Here is a 22,745-nt window from a genome sequence, read left to right on the forward strand (position 1 = left end):
GTTTCTACTGTATATTGCTTTATACATCCCCAGGGTGTTACATTTCAAAAACGGAGGGATACTATGGTTAAGGTGGAGGCATCAATTTGCGAATATATATCATTAACAGTTGGGATAAAAAGAGTAAACACCACTATTCAGGTGCACTGCAATGGTGACCTATATTTCAAGCAGACATATAACCATACTTGTGACTGAGTCTCCGTGTTACGGTTGTTGGCATTTAGGTTGAGACAAGCTGTATGCATGCTTCGTGCCGCCTTTGTCACGTCCTGACGCACGTGAGACAGATCTCTTTCTGTAGCTGTCTTCAGCTCGCTGTAGTTGCGACGAAAAGCGACAATCGCACGCCACAGAGAACGAAGACGGCCATGCTCTGCACTGAAGTAATCGTTGAAGCTCTGAAATGCAAAAATAAATCATGGGCATTTTATAAAACATTAGAACATAGTACCACAAATGTTCCATAATGTTTATGCTTTCTATTTCATATCCATTTGGATTTCAAGTCACAGTAACAGGTAAAACCACAGAGATATTTTAGCTTAACTGGTGGAAGAGGAACCCTATTTACATGTATAAGAACATGCTTTAAACAACCTCTGTCTCTACTCAAGCTTTTTTACAGCTGCCCATATGACCATATAACTGTCTGTAATTTTAAATGGAAGGTACAGCAAGATACACAAGATGTTCATTTACAGATGGTTCCATGGCTCTTTAGCATTCAATGTGTAAGACACTGTTGCGTTGCACTAGTACCTTATCAAAAGCATAGTAGAAATTTCAGTTAGAGGGGTGGAGAACCAACTCTAGTGACTCCTAGCCCTGTGTCATACAACTAAACAAAGAATATAATCTACAGGAAATGCTTCATCCTACTAAATATTAAGCTGCCCCTACCTGCTCCTCCTCCCTCCACTGATTTTCTTTGATGTCAAGTTCTTCCCTGACTTTTTGCCAATCAGCAGTGAGTTTGTGGATGTCGCTGGTTAATGACAGGTTAGCTGCTGTCGCCTGGTCTAACTGTTCCCTCAACATGGCATTCACATGAGCAAGACTTGCAGACCTGGAAACAAACAAATAACACATTTTCAATACTGATATATTTCTTTTCTTTAGTCACAGAAGAGTACAGTTTTTTTTCAGTTTTTACAGACTATCCCTAAGAATTCAAGCATGGATGTTTTTTTCTTCTTTTATACTGTGTTTTAAGTTATGTCAAGACACTTTCCAGCCTAATGCAATTACAGACATAAGTAGGTATTTAGGTAGAAGCCACCTGAGCTTGTGAATGTCTCTTGCTAATGACTCGTTAGCTGGTGTCGCCTGGTCTAACTGTTCCCTCAACATGGCATTCACTTGAGCAAGACTTGCAGAACTGACACAAATAGATTCCAAATTTTAACACTGATATATTCCTTATTTTAGTCCCAAAACAGCTGTCTCATACCCGCTTTCTGTTCTCAAAAAATTATATCTCTAACAATTAATTCAGACAAGTTTAAAGTCAGACCAACAGGAATAAGGTCAAAACTTGTGTTATTTATTTCAGCTTTGTTGTAGGGACACATCTTAGGTGATTACAAACATTAGTAGGTATGTAGACAGAAGTCACTAACTTCTGCATCTCAGCTAGATGTCTTTCTTACATATCAGCTTTTGACACTAGCATAAAATCTGGAAAGTAAATCCCTCGGAAGCACCGACAACAAGACAAACAGTGAAAATTGCAGACTCGGTTTGATTGAGTCTGTTCATGAGCAGTAATGGAAAATGCAACACTGCCCACGCCCCCTAGCACCGGCTTAAGCAGTATTCAATCTTCAAATCCAAACGAGCCGAAATCAATGATCCCGAAGAGCCAGAAAATATAACAACACTGAGATGAAGTCGGGGCGACTTTTTACGGCCGCCACACAGGACTGCAGTTTTTAAATCCTACCAGGACTGAACTGTTTTGATATTTGTCTTCTGGCCTGTTTCGTCGGGCCCTTAAGGGTGTTTCTCTTGTTGCTCTGTCTTCTGAAAAGGCATTGAGTACATACGCTTTTGGTTCTTAAGGTTTGCTTTTTATATATTTATACACGAGTATTTTTGTGTTTTACATGCCATGCCTTTTTGTTTCCATTACGTGCGTAAGAGATTCACCTGGAGGGGATTACTTTTATTTACACTGTCCCATGTCTTTGGAACATGGTGGGGGTAAGAGTGAGGTTGGGTGCGCACCATAAACCGGTTTAAGCTCCCCAGTGGTGTTTTTGCCACTGACCGTTCCAAGGCGGTGCCCCACTGTGTTCCTTTGTTTGTTCGTTTTGTCCTTATGTGTTGGCTTTGTGTGTGTGTGTGTGTGTGTGTGTGTGTGTGTGTGTGTGTGTGTGTGGTGCACGCGTCTGCGTGCTGAGGGTTTCGTTTTGAGGAGGCTGCGTTTTTAGTGCGTGGCATTCCCTGTTTGATATTTTTCTTTGTTTTTTAACAACCGGACTTAACTAAAATCAAGAACCTTATGAAGGGAAAATACGGGATTCTAAATCCTTAACTAAAGTAATATAATGAACTTTCAGCCTGACAACAGTGATATCTCACAATATTGAAAACTTGCAATGCTGTTGGAGAATATTTTTGTGCAGAAATTGACCGCTGGGAAGTTGTATTTGAACTATTTATATTTCTATTATCTATGGCATAGAACCAATTATATACATGAGGTTTTAACACGCGAGGAGACGAGTATAACGATACCTTGTATTCCAAAACCGGTGGACGCAATCTATAAAACCGCCCGTGACCTTGTACACATGTGATATTCTACAGTACCGTCCTTATATACAACCAATGTCTTAGTGGTTTTGTAGTCTGCCGTAAGTACTAAATGCCGTCAAAGGGCTGTGTCATTCTAAATTACCGTCAGTGATTCTTTACCGTCAGTGTTAATAGTATTTTCTAGTGTGCTGTGTCCATGCCTCTGCGGAGCCGTCAGTATAAATGTACTGTGTTCGTGCTTAGTACCGTCAGTAATATAAAAATTTCTCACATGTCATTCTACAGAACCGTCAGTGTTAAGTAACAAGTGCTTGTGTTTAACCCTTTAGCAGTCAGTGTTAAATATCGTAAGCAGATACAATATTTTTCAACAGGCTGTATCATTCTAAAATACCGTCAGTACTTCCTTACCATCAGTGTTAATAATATATTCCAGTGTGTTGTGTTTATGCGTATACAGTACCGTCAGTAATAATATAAGTTCTCACATGTGTAATTCTACAGAACAAGTGCCGTCAGTGCTTTATTACCGTAAGTGATTACACTTACTTTTCAAAGAGTTGTGATATCCTATAGCCTCGTCAGGGTTACAAAACCATCATTTTAGTCTTTGTACTTTTGTACCTGACCGTCAGTTCTTCAACTTCAACAGGCTTTATAGTATTTGTGTCATTCTAAAATACCGCCAGTTAGTTCTGCAACATCGTCAGTATAACATAAAGGGTTATGTTACTTTACTGTATCATCATTACTACAACACCGTGAGTGATTTCACCAACTTCTAAACAGCTGTACTATTCTATCATATTGTCAGTTCTACGAAACCGTCATAACATAACGGGATGATGTTTATTGGCATATAGCCAGTATTTCAATATTTTCAGTGATATTACACCAACGTTCAAAGAAGTGTGTCATTTCTACCATAAAGTCGATACTTCAGCATCTTCAGTGCTATTGAACAGTCTGTTCTTACCGTCTTTGACTACCCAACTTTCCCAAAGCGTGGTACCACTTAAATTTACAGTAGCAGTAATGTCAATGTTGCAAAACTGTATAATTTATTAGACCCTTTTCACTGATGTCTATAATCCACTCGTCGAACTCTTGTCAGCACATTGGATGCTAATAAAGCTAAAAACGACTAATCCACACAAAACGGATCACCAAAAGTCAAAATGACGCCATTATTTCATATAATATACATAAAACTAAATGGTTTTTCTCATGCATTTTTATAAACCGTTATAATGCTTATTTTGTAAACATTGGCTTTATTTTGCAAACATTTATAAAGATATAGAATAAGACGCGAAAGTATTTTATGACACTTACATCACGTGGGCAGCAAACCATACACTGTACACGTGTTTATTTTGTTTCTAATAATAACGCTTATAAGTATCTATAGGTATCGCACAGTATTGTGTCGTTTTTGATTAAAATACAAACAAAAACAATAAGTAGCACTCCAATTTAAAGTGAAGATATATGCTGGAAATCAATAAATGTTTTCACGGCATTATAGATATAATTTGAAAAATAAAACTGGTCAGATGCAGTACCCGAACAATCAACACCGATATTGGCAGGTAAATGATTGCCAGCACAGCTACTTGCACATGCGATACAAGTTAAATTATAAAGTAGTTTATCATGCAATTACTATGTAAACTGCAAAGAGCCTTATATCACTTCTCTGCTATTTTTTGATATCAGGTCATTAAACTGATATCAAAATTAAGCATCTTCCATATTGATGGACTAATTTTTACATCAGCTTCCTTCCAGATCGAATTTTACTAAAGATCCAGATTTGACCTTGCATGACTTTTTTCAAAAAACAAAAAAATCTGTAATCCCAACTCATTTCCTTAAATATGCTTGTATTCACATTTATCACACAGACAATATAATTTACTTCATCATAACATCACAATGTTTACATGCCATTAGATCAATTCTTGGAAAGGTTTACAATATACTTAACAATTTACTTATTCTCGATTTATGCCTAACTTAGGGCATCCGTTTGTGTTAATTAGTGGCAATTATCATTATTTCTTGGATCAGTGTAAACTTAATGATTACATTTTTAAGTATCTCTGAATCTGAAACGGAACTGGAAGTGAAACTAATAGGGCGTTGGACATGTAGTTGTCTGAGTCAAATGTTTAATAATGTGGAATAAAGCATATTTTGATTATTCAAGAGGATAATTTCTATGCAGATAAGAATTTATTTCATTGAAATTATATTTTTATAAGAATATCAGAAAGTCAATAAACATTGTCGAAGTTCTGTATGACTGCCTTTTTGTTTCCTTCAAGAAATAAGATATTAGGACATATGTTTTTCTAGGTAGGTTGTATGGGTTTCATGATAAATAGAATAACATAGAACAGTTACTGTCTTTTGATATCAATGCTATCACGCTCGGCAGATATGGGCGGAAAGAATTCGGTTTCCTCATCCATTCCAGGTCAATACTAAGCAAGCGCGGATCCAAGGGGGACACCCCTGGAAAATTCAAAAAGAAAAAAGAAAAGAGGAGAAGAAGGAAAGAAAAGGCAACAATAGGGCCGCATTTAAAGTGTATGTGCTGCTGTTAAATACGACCTTGACGTTATTCAAATTTTTTAATTATCTCAAAGAAACAAAGAATTTTACCTTTAAGAAAACTTAATCTTATTATTTTCCAAAATTTAACTGGTAAGTTCATTAAAACGTGAAAATAAGGGGTATATTGTTATGCTGCAGTGGAAAATGGCGTTTTGGCGCTTATTATGCACGAGGTAATGTGAAAAAGTAATATAGTCATTCGAGGCTTTACGTTCAAGCTGTCCACTTGTGAAAATTTTGGTTAGGACTTCGAAATCATGTCTCAGGAGCTTGACGACCTGAAAGCTTACTTTGACAGGAAGTTTACTGAAATAAAAAGAGATTTTTCCACGAAACAGCCTGTTGTGAAACCTGCGACTTTGAAATCTAAAGGCTTACAAGATCAACTTGACTTTAACTGTGAGTTTCTTTCTCTTGATCAGAAACTCGAGTGTCTTACAAATCCTTTAGAGGACGGCGATATCACTGACATTTGTGTTCAAATCAGCAAGAAGCTTAATTGACGTATTAAACTGATAAAATTGACTGATAAATCCCCGGCCGGCTGGCTCGTGGTTAAATAGTACGAACAAGACGACTACGACTTGGCAAGCGACAGCAAAGACAGCAGAAAAAAATAAAAAAGCGGAGAAGTCAGTTCTCGCAATTTTGACAGAACAAGATGAAAAGAGAAAGTCTCTCAACAAGGATAACTATACTACACGTTATTCTCCTTATCACATGTCTGGGGTATCTGGAAACGTCAATAAATACGCTATGGCAACCCAAGCTCAAGGGTACATCAGTTTTTGTCCCTACACGTTCAACAACAAGTAGAGTCAGAGATTCTTCGGTCCAAGGCCAACCGATCAATGCTTTGCTTGCGGCAAGTTCGGACACTACCGTTCTAACTGTCCACGCAACGTCTTCAGCCAGAAGTTCGGCGGAGTTCCAGCCTTTACCAGTGCATTCTCCGGAGAAAATTACCAAAAGAAGCAGTGAAACTGTAACATCCCAGAATTCTGTCATCACGGACTTGAAAGTTGAATGTTGTCCTATTTTATCATATTTGCAATAACCAAAATCCTATTTTGAATTCAAAGAAAATCAGTTTTCTCCAGATATTTCCGCAAAGGGCAGATTGAAACAAAATTTTGATTTTTGGGAGTCCATTGGCGCAAATGATTATGGAAAAAGTGTAATAAAAACGGTTACACTATTCCTTTTATCCACACTCCTGAATCAATATGTCTTAAAAACAACAAATTCGATTTGGTAAACATGCCTTTCGTGTTAAATGCAGTTTCTGAATTAGTATATTTAGACAGTGTATAAGAAGTGCCTTTTCAACCACTAGTAGTAAACCCCCTCTCGCTCAGGCAAGAAAAGGCTAATCTTAAAGCACATCAATAAGTACATTTGGAAAGAAAAGATGTGTATTGAGGATGTTAAGTTAGGTTTAGACTACGTTGAAAAAGGCGGATACATGATCAAATTTGACTTGACCTCGGGATATCACTATATAGACATTTCTCCAGAACACCAATCATTTTAGGGATTTCCCTTAAACAGGGTACTGAAATAAAATACTACATTTTTTACAGTGCTCCCGTTTGGTTTAAGTTCCTCTTGTTTTATTTTTACCAAAGTTTTGAGAGAGCTTGTACATTATTGGCGTAACCGAGGAATCAAAATCATCGTTTTCTTAGACGATGGTTGGTCAGTTAATTCTTCATTTTATCAGAATTTAGCGGATTATGATTTTGTGAGGACTTCTTTGGATAAATCCGGTTTCATGGCTAATAATGAATAGTCTGTTTGGGTTCCTGAAGAATTTTTAATATGGCCCGGTCATTTCTTTGATCTTAAAACAGGGGTTTTAAAAATTACCAAAGAGTGAGTTGATAATCTAAAGCGGGCGAGTTTGGTTGCAAAATCGCAAAAATGTGTCCCAGCGAGCCACCTAGCGAAAATAACAGGTATGATAGCCTCAATGCATTTTGTCCTAGGGCAGCTTGTCCGCCTAATGACCAGGTTCTTGTATGCAAGAGCAGTAGTCTCTGGGATTCTTCTTGTAGTATTTAACAAGGAAGCCCATAATGTACTGAATTATCTTTCTGGGCAGACAATATTGATTTTCTGAACGAAAAACAATTGTTTCCTGTCTCTTCGGCACAAGAGGCATTTTCTGTTGTTTTTTTCAGACGCAAGTGATGTTGCATGTGCAGCATATTCTCCTAGTTTTGCTAGCTACATTTCGTACAAAACATGGTCAGATGTAGAAAAATTAAAAAGTTCTACCGAGAGAGAATTAAAATGGGCTTTGTCACACTTTTTAACCTACAAGAGTGTTCAATGGTTTACAGACAATAAAAACTGCGAAGTTATCGTTCAGGCCGGAAGTTCCAAACAAGATTTACATTCCTTAGCCTTAAACATTTTCAATTTTTGCTCTCAGAACAGAAAAAATTTGTCTGTGTTATGGATCCCCCGGACAGAGAATGATCTCGCGGACTTTTATTCTAGTCTTATTGACGAAGACGATTGTACGTTTCAGATGATTTCTTTGATTTCATAAATTCCTTATGGGGGCCGTTTACAATAGACAGATTCGCAAATAGTAACAACAACAGAAAAATTGTTAGGTTTACTTCTAAGTTTTGGAACCCAGGAAGTGACGCGATTGACGCCTTATCTCAAAACTGGGCCGGGAAAAACAACTGGCTAGTTCCCCCCGTATGCTTAGCACGCAAATGCATCTTACATTTAATTGATTGTCAAGCACGTTGATAGTTCCGAAATGGCCTTCAGCCGCTTCTGGCCTTTGGTTTTTACAGAGGAGGCATACACGTGGAGGGGTTATGTGTTAGATGCGTTAGAATTCAAGAATTCAGAAATAATCATCCCGGGAAACAATAAAAAATTTCTTTTCAGATCCGGATGTTTCAATGGATTCGTTTTAGCTGTCAGAATAGACTCACGTTTTTAAACGCATAAATATACCGCTTGGGTTATTTTTGTTCTATTTTTAACATAGTATTTTCTATAAATACAGATAACGCATGATGTTTCCACACAGCGGATTATTTATAGGCTATAGGTGGTTTTCCACAGCACGCTGTTCTCTTTGACTTCATTAAGTTGTTATTACAGCCATAGTATGCACAATGAATCATGCATATAGTGTTAGATTATTAAAATTACTTACCTGATTAAAAAAAGTGAGACATTGTAAAGATGATGATTATAGAGATATGGAAAAGAAAGAAAAGATATAGGAAAGAAAAAGATGAGATATAGAAAAAATGAGATATAGAAAAGATGAGATATAGAAAAGATGATGAGTATAGAAATATAGAAAAATGAAGATACAGAAAAGATGAGACATAAAAAAGGAGAGATATAGAAAAGAGGAGGTATTATGATATGTGATATATACAAAAAACGAAGGCAGGTCATTAGAGTCAGTTTTATTATTATTTTCCAAAAACTATTTTCATCAGTTATTTTACTTTTTTCAGATATTTTCAAATTTGGTATTTGGAAAGATCTCCACATTTAACCGAAGAAAATCCGAATCTTAAACACCTGGCTGATACAGTGTTACAAAGCAAATCTGATAATACCAGAAAACTATATGCATGTTATTTTAAAAAATGGATTTCATAGTGCAGTCAAATGAACATTACTAAAGTATTTCCAGCATTAGAATTTCATATTGCTTTGTATTTGGTCTCATTAATTCAGAAAGAGAGCTCCATTTCAGTCATAGAACATAGTTTCTACGCGTTGAAGTGGGCACACGACTTTACTGAAATAAATTATCCGTTCGAATCCAAAACAGTGATTTCAGTTTTAAATGCTGCTAAAAAGAAAAAGCCTCTAACCTCTGACGTTATTTTGAAAATGTTTACCTTATCTACCCGACGCCGTTGATTTATACAGATTAAGAACATTAACTTTTATTGTCATAGGTTTCGCCGGATTTCTCCACATATCAGAATTAAGCAACCTGAAATGCTCAGACGTTACGTTCAAAGACGATTATTTCGAATTATTAATTCGATCTAGCAAAATGGATCAAACAAAGAAAGGACAGAATGTAATAATCTCAAAAACAGGAAATATTACTTGTCCGTACAATACTTTAAGTCTTTATTTTCGAAAAGGAAATATTAATACCGTTGATGATGTTCACCTTTTCCGCCATTTATCTTTACATAAAAGCAAAAACTGTTATTTATTCAAAGAGAAAGATTGTCTGTCATATACAAGGTTCAGGAAGTTACTAAGGGAGATTTTGTCAGATTTATGGTTGAATCCAGATGAATATGGAACACATAGCTTAAGACGAGGTGGCGCTACTGTTAGCGCAATGATCAATATTTCGGATAGACTTTTAAAAAAACACGGAAGATTGCAAAATCTGAAGGCAAAAGACGGACGGTTATGTTGTCGAAAATATTTCGGAGAAGTTATCTGTTACAAAAAATTTAGGAGTGTAGATTCATTAAACATTTTCTGATGAACGTTATGCAATGTTATTATTATGATGACCGTGTAAATATATATTATTATGATTGCTCTTGCCGTAATTGTGTATATTAGTTTAAATTTACTCTGAATCAATTTTAAATTAAATCGGTTGTGCACTTTTGTTCCCGTTCTTTTTTTTTTCGACGGTTTAACGGCATGCTCCTAATCTTAGACGTTTTGTTGTGTTGTTTGTTTTAAGGTTATGAACATAGGTTAAGGTGTATGTTTGGAGATAATAAATGATTTATGTTTGTTTGAGGGCATCGAATTAGAGCATAAATATATTTGTGATGCATACACCGTGTCTTTCCTTATATGGTGATTTCCATTGATAACACGGATTAGTAGTTTTAGCCCTTATTATGCACGAGGTAATGTGTAAAAGTAACAAAGTCATTCGAGGCTTTACGTTCAAGTCGTTAACTAGTGAAATTTCCGACTACTTTTAAACCTTTACAAGTTTTTCTATCTGGCAATTTTATTGGTGAATTAAATTTCATAATTGTGTTGGTATTTCTAAAGCTTTTACCTGTGTGTTAAGCTTTAGTAATAAACCGATTTTTGATATAGTTTTGTTTATTTCAGATGATAGACTCTTTGAAGAATGAAGTTCATTGTAATGATTACTTTACTTTATTTTCGGCAGTATGTGATTCTGTTTAAAATTTAAAGTGTTCAGTTTTTGTTAACTCGAAGACATGAGTTTTAGAATCAAAATTTGGGTAACTGTCAGGTAGGCGATTGAAACAGCCACTGATCTAGAGCCTCGGAGTTTCCTACCTCCCCCTCCCACGTAGGAGTTAGGGTTAGGTAGCCCGCTCGCAGCACATCTGACTTTGGCTTTTCCAAAACTGTCTTAAATTTACTTAAAAGTATAAATATCTTCTGTGTGATTATTGACAGTTTTTATCGATTGAGTCGATTAAAATGTTTTGTAAAAAGGAAACCTAATAACCAGGATGGCTTAACGGCATGCCCCTAACCTTAAACATTTTGTTGTGTTGTTTGTTTTAAAGTTATGAACTTAGGTTAAGGTGTATGTTTGGAGATAATAAATGATTTATGCTCGTTTGAGAGAACCGAATTAGAGCATAACATTAAATATGCCACTTAAAGGTCAATATAGGTAAATGTCTGATTTTATAAATTCTCACACCATAATGTGTGGGTTAGTCGCTTTAATGTGAGCCAAAGATGTTAGTACCAACCATAAATAACCGAACAACCTGATATCTTGCCAAACGAACTTGCATAGCAACAGAAATCAACATTGGTATAAACTCACTCGTGTTCCTAAAATTGTAACTATCGTTGAAGGCCTTATTGACGTTTTACTCAATAATATCTGAGTCAACCGTGAAAGTGTTATAGTCAGTAATAGGGAACTTCATGAACTGGACGGATCGTGTGATATTTTAAATTGTGAGGGACTCGTAAGACTTTAGAAATAAAGTTACCATAAATTCCGAACATAAGAAGTATCACTGAAATTGAAGCTGTAGCAGAACAAAAACTTTATTGACATTATCAGTATAAACTATCATTATTAAAACACAAACATAGACTTACCAAGCACATATAAATACAAATAGGATGCTATAAAAACCTGATTTTACATTCATTCTCATTATAAGACATTATATATCTCAAACTTACCTATCATGTTTGTATACAGTAAATATAAGTTGTTAAATGTCTCAATTATAAGTTCCCTTCCACACCATTAAGAGAACAAATTAGCCAAAAGCCAGGCCAAGACGGATCCCTTGTGACGGTGGCGAACTAAACGTTACAGTACACTAAACTTATGTAATACACAATTCAAATTCTTCTACTATAGTACGCTGAACTTGTGTAACAGAGAATTAAAAACCCTCTAGTATAGTACATTGAACTAATGTAATGGAGGATTCAAAATAATCTACTATAATTCATTGAACTTATGTGATTGAGGATTCAAATATCAATTATAGCACACTGAACTTTCCTTATGATTTCATTAGAATTAAGTTTAAGTAGCCTATTATCCTCTAGTATAGTACACTGACATGCCTGGTAAACTACAGAGCTACCTCTTTAAGAGGTATACGGTAAACTGCTCTGTCGCAACTTCCGAGGTAGTGCACGTCGCGATGAAAGAACATCAACAAAGGTGGGTGTGACCATATTCTTTTTGCATTTTTAAATGCAGTGTATCGAATATCAAAAATCGGGGAATGGTAGCCGATGTAGATATGATTTAACTTTACAGATAGTTTTAAGTTTGCTAATTCATTCTTAATTTTATGGACTTGGTGATGTTTACCAACAAGCTGATTTAGCAGTAAATTTAGCCATTTCGTCATGGAAGCTCTTTCATTGTCAAATATTTACATTTTAACTAATATTAAGAAGCAAACTGAGTAGGAGTGAGATGGCTGTAAAATATACAATGCATTTGGAAATAAATATTTACTGAAAATTGTTGGAGAGTAAAATTATTCACTTTTTTGTGAGAGATAGCTCTGTCGTGAAGGAGATAGTCCTGTCGCTAAGGAGATAGCTCTGTGTTGCTTTTAAATTAACAGTTTCGAGCAGTGTTGAATGTATCTGAATAGTAGTTATGTCCACTTATGAGATAAAATTCAATTATCTCATTGTTATATTTATACATCATTTTTATAATACATATTGAATATGTTCTTATATTTAGTTTGCTTGTTTTGTTTTTAATTTAGTGCCGTTTTAACAAGTACTTCTGGATTCAGCACCAGTACTAACTTGTTCTAGGCAACTAACTATCAAGTCCTCCTACAGACACATTGAACAATAATCAGGGAGTTTAAACTCAAAGCCCATGATCATTAGACCTGCACTTTAACTATTGAACTTAGCTAGCGGGCGTTATTTTCTTACAATCGGCATGTGCTACTTTTTCTACAAAAGATAAATTAAGTTTAAAAAAAATTGATGCGTGCAATTACCTCGTGAAAAGCAAGGGTTGCCTGTAACTTTAGTGGAAATTGCTCTGATACTTGTTTACACTACCTATTACACTATATTATATTCAGATATGATTTTGCAAGGCTTTCAAAATCATATCTGAATAAAATGATACCATAATTGCTTTTCATTGAGGACACGACAAGTTTTTTGTACGTACCAGTAAATAAAAATGTTTTGTACAAATATCAGAGTCGCTATGCCTTCATCATTGTACGAGCACGTTCAAATGCACTAATGAATCTAAAATCTGAAGGTTTAAAACAGTCATGCTGATTTGCGAGCTAGATAAACTTTATAGGACAACTGTACGTGGAGGCTAATCATAATGCATTTATTGTATTAACAATGTACGCATTTAATTAGCAACTTCAGTTAAACATACAATTACTGACATAATTACTGCAGCGATCAATTTCTAAATTTAAGAACTTTCTTTATAATTGAAATAATATTCTCGGCTATTTTCATTTCTATAAATTTATCTTTTATCTGAACCAATCAGACGCGTTTGTCGAAAGGGTTGTGTCTTCAGATTTTGAGTAAAATTTCTTTCTTATTTATAATTTGAATTTTGTCATGTTATGAAGTAAGAGCATTAGCATCTTTAAATTGTGAAATTAAGAGAAAAAAAAAACATGTACTGTGAAATCATTTAAATCCGCTAGCATGAAATTGCGCGCAAACTGTAAAAGGCAGTTTTGCGCGGACTTTAATTCATAAATCACCAGCATCGCATTTGTCTCTATTATGTACAGCATGTCAACAAAAGTGACCTGTCAAGAATCATTATGTAATTGATACCAACCACCCTTAAGCAAACAATGCAGATGCAAATAATTACGAATGGACAGATCCAAAACTGTCAATCATTAATGTTTACATAAAACAGACTGTCCAATCAAGACTGCCAAATGCGATTGACCTAATTTACGCAATAGACACGTGCGTTTTGTTTGTGATACCGCTTGTGAGCACTTTACCTTGGTATGAATAGAATACCAATAGAGGTAGGAGATATGTGTAGGTTAGTAACCGAGTAGGGGGTGTTCATGAATTGAAAAAAAAGCCGCTCGTGCGAATCATATTTCCACACGACCGCAAGTATTTTTTAACTTATAAACATCAATCTAGGAGGTAAGTAACTGACATAGAAAATGTCATATATTATTTTGTTACTTTTTATCAGCTCACCAGAGCAAAATGCTCAAGGTAGGCTAATGAGACCGGTCATTGTCCGGCGTCCGTCGGCGTCCGTCGTGCGTCGTGCGTCAACATTTGCCTTGTGAACACTCTAGAGGCCACATTTGTGACCCAGTCTTTATGAACTTAGTCAGAATGTTAGTCTTGATGATCTCTAGGTCAGTTTTGAAACTGGGTCATGTGGGGTCAAAAACTAGGTCAGAAGGTTAGATCAAAGGATAAGCTTGTGAACAGTCTAGAGGCCATCAGTCTAAATTTTATGAATATCCAGTGTAACATGTAGCCCTCTATCATATATTCAAGACTTTCCTTCGATTTAACCAGTAGACCTAGTTTTTTGTCCAACCTATATTCAAATTTAAATGTGGTGATACATGTTTAGAACTGGTTAATAAATATGTATATCTAGGTCTTATGTTAAACCAATTTTTGGATTTTAGTATAACGGCGGCCCATGTAGCTAAGGCAGCAAGTAGAGCTCTAGGACTTTTAACCGCCGAATTTAAAATATTAGGCGGTATGCCATATGATGTACTTACTCATCTATATGACTCACTGGTGTGGTCGGTTATATCATATGGGACAGCAGTCTGGGGTACCCAATCATTTGCATGTATAGATTCTATTCAACAGAGGGATACGTGTCTATTTCTTGAAATATCAAAGTTTGCCCCTTCTGCTGCAGTGTCTGGGGAAATGGGATGGAAACCCACATCAGTGAGACAAATGGATGTAGTGTCCAATTATTGGTTTAGATTGTGTAAGATGCCTAGAGAAAGAGTAAAACATGTTGTATTTCTCTATTGTTACGTTCAAAGTGAAAACAGATGTAGGAATTAGTGCTGTAGAGTTAGACAAAATTTAAGGTCAATAGAATGTGAAGATTTATTTAACATTATTCTGCCAATGTCAAACAAATGAATTTGTTGGTAGAATAACAAAAGCTGGTATGAATAATTTTATAAGAAAATGGAAAAAATATTGTTAATTCACCGGCCGGAGTTAGTAAACGAGGAGGCAATAAATTACGGACCTATAAATTGTATAAAGCAGAATAAGAACCAGAAAATTATTGTCAAACTATACTGTCTCGATAACATAGATCTGCTTTAGCTAAATTTAGGTGTGATGTGGCACCATTACGTATTGAGACGGAAGGTATGAAAGATTACCTGTTAATGAAAGATTATGTCCCTTAAGGATCAAATAGAAAATAAAAAACATGTTATTATGAAATGCGAGTTATATAGTGACATCCGAAATAATTTGTTTAGAAAAGCTGAAGAAATAAATGAGAATGTTTTGGATATGTTAGAAAATGATCAATTCATATTTATTTTTACCAGTAGAGAAATGACATATTTTACGGCCAAAACCTGCTTTTTTATTCTGAGAAGAAGGAATGAATTTATATATAAAAAATGTCTCTCCCTCTGAGAAGAAGGAATGAATTTATATATAAATAATGGCTTGTGTATTTTATGTAATATAATATTTTTTAAAGGTTAGAAAATATCTTAGGTAAATGCATAAAAACAATGTTAATTAGTTATTCTCATATCTGATATGAGATGATAAGTGTTTTAAGCTATATATTTAATAATTATAACAGCCTTAGCTTAGATTTTCATGATCAGGTCTTACACTCCTTGTTTTAACTAGTTTTTAACAGACAGTATTTGCTGTTTTCTTCAGAATATGTAACAATTACTCTCTGTAAGATTAACATTGTTGTTATGTTTCTTAAGTGTTAGTATGTAAATACTTAAAAGTAATTGTAGTGTACTAGAAAGGAATGACACAATGACTTTTTATTGTATCTTAAGAACGGATATGCACAATGCTATATTCTATTAGAAGTTATTTGCATAGATGATACTATAGAAATAAATAAATACCAAATGTAATCAAGTGGTCACTTACTCAACAATTATACAGGTATTATATACTTACTCGGTCAAATCCTCTACATCAATACACTCGTGTACTAGCTCGATCACCTAACATCCGTACACTCATGTACTCTTTAGTCACTTAAAATTGTTGAAAAAGACGTTTAACCCGAACACACACACACACACACACACGCGCACACACACACACACACACGCCCCACCCCCCCACACACACATGCACACACTTACTGAACATCCGTATATATATTCATGTTACTTGGTCAGGTACTCAACGTTATCTGCATTCATGTACTCACTCAACATCCACACACATCCACACACTCATGTACTCATTCGGTCACCTACTCAACATTTGACATGTACTCATGTACCCACTCGGTCACCTACCTAAACATCCGTACATTTATGTACTCACTTGGTCAGTTACTCAGTATAAGTGCATTTATGTACTCACTTGATCAGTTACTCAGCATTTGTACATTCATGTACTCACTCAACATCCGTACACTCATGTACTAATTTGGTCATCTACTCGTCATCTTCACATGTATTTATGTACCTACTCAGCTACTTACCTCAACATCCGTACATCCATGTACGCACTCGGTCAGTTACTCAACATTCGTTCATTCGTGTACTCACTCAACATCCATAGATGTATCCATGTAGTCACTTAGTGATTGTCAACTTTTATATAGTGTCATACCAGAGGAATTTTATTTATAAATGATATTGAATATAGTACACATAATTTTATATTTTAATTCTTAATTAAGTTAATATGAATTTATAAGTTATATGGTATGTTTTTAAATGTGAGTATGTACATTGTCTCTTATAGTTCTGTTTAGAACGGTCATTTACAATTGTTTACAATTGTTTTAGCCTGTATGTAATTTTATATGTTTGTAAATGAATGAGACATAATAGTCCAGTAAATCTAGTGTCAAAAATGCAAATAACGGAAAAAATTTGCACAGAAATGGTTTTTGTGTTTTCATATTGTACAACATGTGCTGAGTCTATAGTGAAAAATCTACCAAAATCCAAGTATGCAAAATATGAGTTTTTGGGCAAAAAAGCTGGAAACTGTATCTAAAACCACGATTTTCTGGAATATTGATAATACGCCTATATCTATGAGTAAATTGGATTTTTTAAGCTTACAATATGTTGAAACTTATCTTGTACATTGTTTTCAATGACTTCTTAACATTGCATGTATAAAAAGATACACAGAAATACCTTTGATACAATTTTATAGTGCATTTTAAAGTTCTTTAACTGTGTTGCAAATATTTTTGTTTTAAATTTGTGGATCAGATTTGGAAGAAAAGGGTTGGAACCCTATTCATTTCTTTAATTTAAAAAATAACTACATGAAATCTCTTTCAAAGTCAAATACAGGACCGTAGAAAGCATTTTCAGATTGGGGGGATGGACACACACATTATGAAAATCAGCTAAAATTGACTCGCTGTCAAAATATTGCTATGATAATTACCATAATCAGTCAAATTATTGGGGGGACCCCACCCCGACTGTTCCTACGGCCCTGAAATACACAAATAGGCAAGTACGCATACCGATATGAATGCATTTTTTTTTTTTTTTTTTTTGATTTCCATGTCTAACTTACATAGTTACTTCCTGTATGTTTGTAAGCATGATGTCTGCTAAACATTTAACATTCAGGACACACTGTCTCTCAGCAAAACAGATATTTCTGAATTAGTCGACCGACCTACTCACCAGAGACATATTCTACAAATATGTTACCCTTTACTTCTTCAGAAATAATCAAACAAGTCCTGATTTCTGAGCTATTATTTTTGTAGACGTAGTAAAATTGGGGGTGGGTGGAGGTGAATGAGAGTAGTGCTCTTGTGCTGGGCGAATGTCCGAAACGTTGGGGACAGCAGGCAAATAGCTCTGGGGCTGTTAGTTCTCTACTGTGTCCAGACTTTAGTCTTGAGGAAATCAGTGATGAGTATCCGCAGAGGAGCAGTCCATTGACCGGTAACCAGCTTGATGACTGTATCAGATGATGGTGGGAGTAACATTGCTGACACCACTAATGCTAGTTAGCCTGGTAGGAATAACACCATATTTAATCCAAACAAGTTGATTAGTACTGGAGATCATTAAGAGACTGTATCCACTCATAATCTTAGCAATATATGTGTTAGTGCAGATATTGACTTAACCTTTCTTGGAGCGCCCCTTACAGTTTAGAAAATACAGCAACCGTATCAACCCTTAATTCCAACATGCAAAGCAATCTGGCCAGTAATAAAAATACTGTATCTACTATTCTGCCCAAGCCACATGCAATTCAGACAATGAGGATACCTAGTAACCCTCAGGTCTAGCACCCATATGACTTATGCCATAAATCAGATACCTTACTTACCCTTTCTTTGGATGTCCTAGAAAGAATGATGGATACTGTAGTCACCCCTGTTTCTAGCATTCAATGTGTTCTGTACAATAATGCAGAAACTATGTATCTAACTTTTCTCCTAGTTCCATGTGTGCTATAGACAACACGGATGCTGCATTCATCCCACTTCTGACACCAATATAGCGAAAATGGCCATCACTATACCGGGTCCGATACTCCTATTAGGGGCGGAAGAGGTTTAACAGACAGATATAAATACAATGCAGTCACTAACTACCCAAGATGGCCTTGGATTTCAGTTGGTGATACAGAATAGTTCCAGTTGGTGATACAGAATACATGTAGATTCAATGGAGTCTGGAAGTTAAGCGATGATGCTCGTCGATGATTGGTCCTCCTGGCCAGGTGATTGGGTTCCTCCTCTCTGATTGGCTGTTTCTCCTGTGACCTCTTACACTGATCTAACTAAACTTAACTGAATTCCCACTACAGAACTTTAGATTGTTAAAGATTTAGTCAGCACTAAACTCCGGTACAAACGATTTATCACAACTAAGTCATCTGCACGTCGAACAGACGGAATAGTTGTTATGAAAGTTGTTTGCTGTATTTGCCAATCAGGGTCCAGTTGTTCGAAAATTAAACGGGCTGTTGAACTAACCGCCGGTTAACTTTTGATTCGAAATATTAGTTAATGTGGAAAACACTAGTATGATGTTTTGATTTTATGGTAAGCACATTTTATTGTTCATATTCCTTAATCTATAACTTTGATTTACTGTCTTCTAAAATGTTGAAATATAACCCTAAATGTTAATCAACCATTAGCTTAATCGCCCGTTAAAGTTTCAAACAACTGGGCCCAGGTAACGAGGTGTAAAACATTATCATGTAGTTGCAGAAAAGTAGGTTTGGAATGTAGTTCACATGCAGAGGACTTGACAATCTAAAGTTCACTACATCTACAAAAAACAAAAGCTCAGAAATCAGGACTTGTTTGATTATTTGCATTGATATTGTATTGGTAGTGATACTAGCTATTACAATATCATATAGCATTTAAGTAAAGCTATACAGTGTGATAACTTCTTAAAATATAATTTTTGTGAATTTTAGTTATTACCCTTACAGAAATGATTGGCCTCTCGCTACTAATAGCAGCTAGGTAGATCTAGCAGTTAAGTAGCTGCTACCACACTGATACATGTAGCCGCTAGCTGCTATTGGTGGTGTTTCGTATGCAAATTATATTTCCTGCTACTTGTAGTGGCTAGCTGCTACTTTTTCCTGCTACCTCAATTGCTGCTACTTGTTACCTGCTTTTATAGTAGCGGCTAGCTGCTGCCTTTTCCTGCTACTTAGCTTCTATTGGTAGTGTTTTGTATGTATATTAGTTTTCTTGCTATACTGGTAGCCGCTACCTATCTGTTACCTTTTCATGCTACCGAGCTGCTACCTTTGAGATTATTGTAGAATATTTCGTGGATGTCATCTAGTCCACCCAGGGTAAACATAGTAAAGTATCATGAAGATTGGACCACAACATTAATTAATGTACTACCCCCAAAGTGTTCAAAACTGAAAAGGTTGACCTAGATATCATGACTAAGACTCATGAAGATTGCAAAAAAAATATGGCCTCTAGAGTGTCCACAAGGAAATCGTCTATGCCTATGATCAGATGACAGTCTGACGGATTACGGACGAATGTAGTCTCAAAAGCTCACCTGATCACACTGAGATATTGGTGAGCTAAATAAATGTAGAAGTTCAAAAGACTGGCTCAAAATACAGACCCAAAATCAACAGAAGTGAAAATTAACAAAATATAAACCATTGGTATATTTGGAGACATAATTATGACTAAATCAAGATTTTATTTCATAGAGCTGTCATTGACAGAAGAGTTTGTATTGATATATCAAATGGCAAGTATCTATGATAAAAAATAACAGGCAACTGTCATTTGATATTAATGTTATCAGGTCGAGGCTGATGTGCGCTGCCGAGACCTGATTGCATTTGTCTCAAAAGACAGTTTTTGTTTTTCTATTTATCATGTAAATCACTCAACCTAACTAGAACAACATATGCCCTCATCTCTTCTTTTGTAAAATTGACTTCTGAAGCAAAAAAATAACTAAATTTATATTTTACGGATTTGAAAATACATAGGCTCCTGGAATATCTGGATGAACAACATAGCAGCGCCATCTTGAATTCAACTTGGACAATGTTTTTTGACTTTCTGACTTTCTTATAAAAAACTAACAATCAGAGAGACTCTTACCTGCGTGAAAATAAAAAAATCACCCTCTTGAGTAAATCAGAATAGATAACATTTTATACATTTGAATCGGGCAACTAGATCACATGTCCCAAGCATTGAACATTTCATTTCCACCTACAGACATTGTGATATCATGATAAATGTTAGGGGGCCTACACAATGACATCATATCAAGTGCTACTTTATTGCTATGGTAGCAGGTAGTTGCTGTCATATTAGACTTAATGTGCCACCAAAATCGCTTTGTCGCTACCTAATGTCTGTGCTAGCAGGTTCCTGATACCGAAAGTGGGGGGTCTCTACTAGTAGTGAGTAGATAGCAGGTACATAGCAGATACTCGCTACCACCTGCTTCTTTCCTGCTACTAGTTCTTGCTATCAAAAATAGAAGTGACTAGGTAGCAGCTTGGCTTGCTAGCCGCTACCTTTGTTTCTATAAGGGTACTTGTTACCCATTTCATAAAGATAATGCTAAAATTGTTGGTTATCATGTTGTTTTAGGCGGCCATATTGGAAATAAGGCAGTCATAGTGTATATATATGATGTAATATTGGATTTAAGTGCTGTAGGGATTATGTGTAATGAACGTTGTTTTACTTTTCTGTTATCATATGAATGTTTGACACACTCAGATGCAGTATAAAACATACTATGAATCAATTCCAGAAATTCCCTTAAGTTATGGTGGCCATATTGGATTTGGCAGCCATATTGGATATATATTGTTTCAAATATAATTTTCGGTGACTGGTAATAGACTCTGCTTATATCCTTTAAAATTTTGACATGTTTAGATAAGTATATATGAAGCTATAATGGAATTCCAAAAATTCGCACTTTCGTTTTATTTTTTCAACATTTTACCCATAAAATAGGGTATTTGCATCATTGGATTTTGCTAGATTTTTGATATGTCATTCCTGATATGTTATAGATCACACATGCCAAAAATCATTTCTGTGCAAATTTTTTCCCCTAAATTTCATATTTTTACTGGACTATAAATAAATAAACAAATTTACATTGTATTGACATCTATGTAATGGAGGATTGAAAATCCTCTACTATAGTACATAATAATTGTACTTATCTAATTGAATATTTAAAATCCTCTACTATAGTACATTGAAACAGTATAATGGATGATTCAAAATCCTCTACGACAGTACATTGAACTAATGTTACGGAGGATTCAAAATCCTCTACTACAGTGCATTGAACTTATGTAATGGATGATTCAAAAATCTTTTATTGCACACTGAACTTACGTTATTGATCTCATCAAAATCAAAATAAAGTTATTGAAAACAAACATTCATTAATACTTGACTAGTGCTAATTGAATCATAAATATGCAGATAGTTTTATGTTTATTATCTTTGTTGCTCTTTGAACCTATGTGATGCAGGATTCAAAATCCTCTAGCATAATTCATTGAACCAATGTAATAAAGGATTCAAAATCCTTTACTATAGTTTTTTTAACTAATGTAATGGAGAATTCAAAATTCTTTAGTATAGTTCATTGAACCTATGTGATGGAGGATTCAAAATCCTCTTGTATAGTTCACTGAACTTGTGTAACAGATGATTAAACGTCTTATTGTATAGTGTATTGAACTAATGGAATGGAGGATTCAAAATCCGCTTCACTGAACTTATGTGCTGGAGGATATAACATTCTCCAGTATAGAACATTTAACTCATGAACTTGAAAATTCAACATCTTCTATTACATTATATTGAGATTTATGTAATGGAGGATTCAAAATCCTCTACTTTAGTACATTGTACATTGTAAATCTATTATAGCGCACTGAGTTTACGTTATTGATCTCATTATAATTAAGTTTTAAGTAAGTTATTGAAAACAAACATTCATTAATACTTGAGTAGTGCTAATTTAATTATGAATATGCAACTGATATTAAGTTGATTACCTTTGTTGCTCTTCCTCCAACTTGATGAGGGCCGGCTCAAGGTCTGTGATATGTTCTGACTCAACTATCCTTAGACGGGCCTCATAACTATCTAGTCTATCGTGTGGACT

General features: G+C 35.2%; 1 protein-coding gene across 1 annotated transcript in view; it reads right to left on the reverse strand.

The window, feature by feature from the left end:
* LOC123527608 (rootletin-like) overlaps positions 1-22,739 on the reverse strand; it is a 33,530-nt gene extending 10,791 nt beyond the window's left edge. The window contains exons 1-3 of the mRNA XM_053534069.1: positions 22,636-22,739; positions 904-1,069; positions 189-401 (exon numbers count right to left, since the gene is read on the reverse strand). Of these exons, the coding sequence (XP_053390044.1) occupies positions 189-401; positions 904-1,041 (351 nt within the window). The 5' untranslated portion in view covers positions 1,042-1,069; positions 22,636-22,739. The remainder of the gene's footprint in view (positions 1-188; positions 402-903; positions 1,070-22,635) is intronic.
* Between the last annotated feature and the right edge of the window lie 6 nt (positions 22,740-22,745).

This window comes from Mercenaria mercenaria, unplaced genomic scaffold (genome assembly GCF_021730395.1).
Source record: "Mercenaria mercenaria strain notata unplaced genomic scaffold, MADL_Memer_1 contig_3338, whole genome shotgun sequence".
Taxonomy (NCBI): Eukaryota; Metazoa; Mollusca; class Bivalvia; order Venerida; family Veneridae; genus Mercenaria; species Mercenaria mercenaria.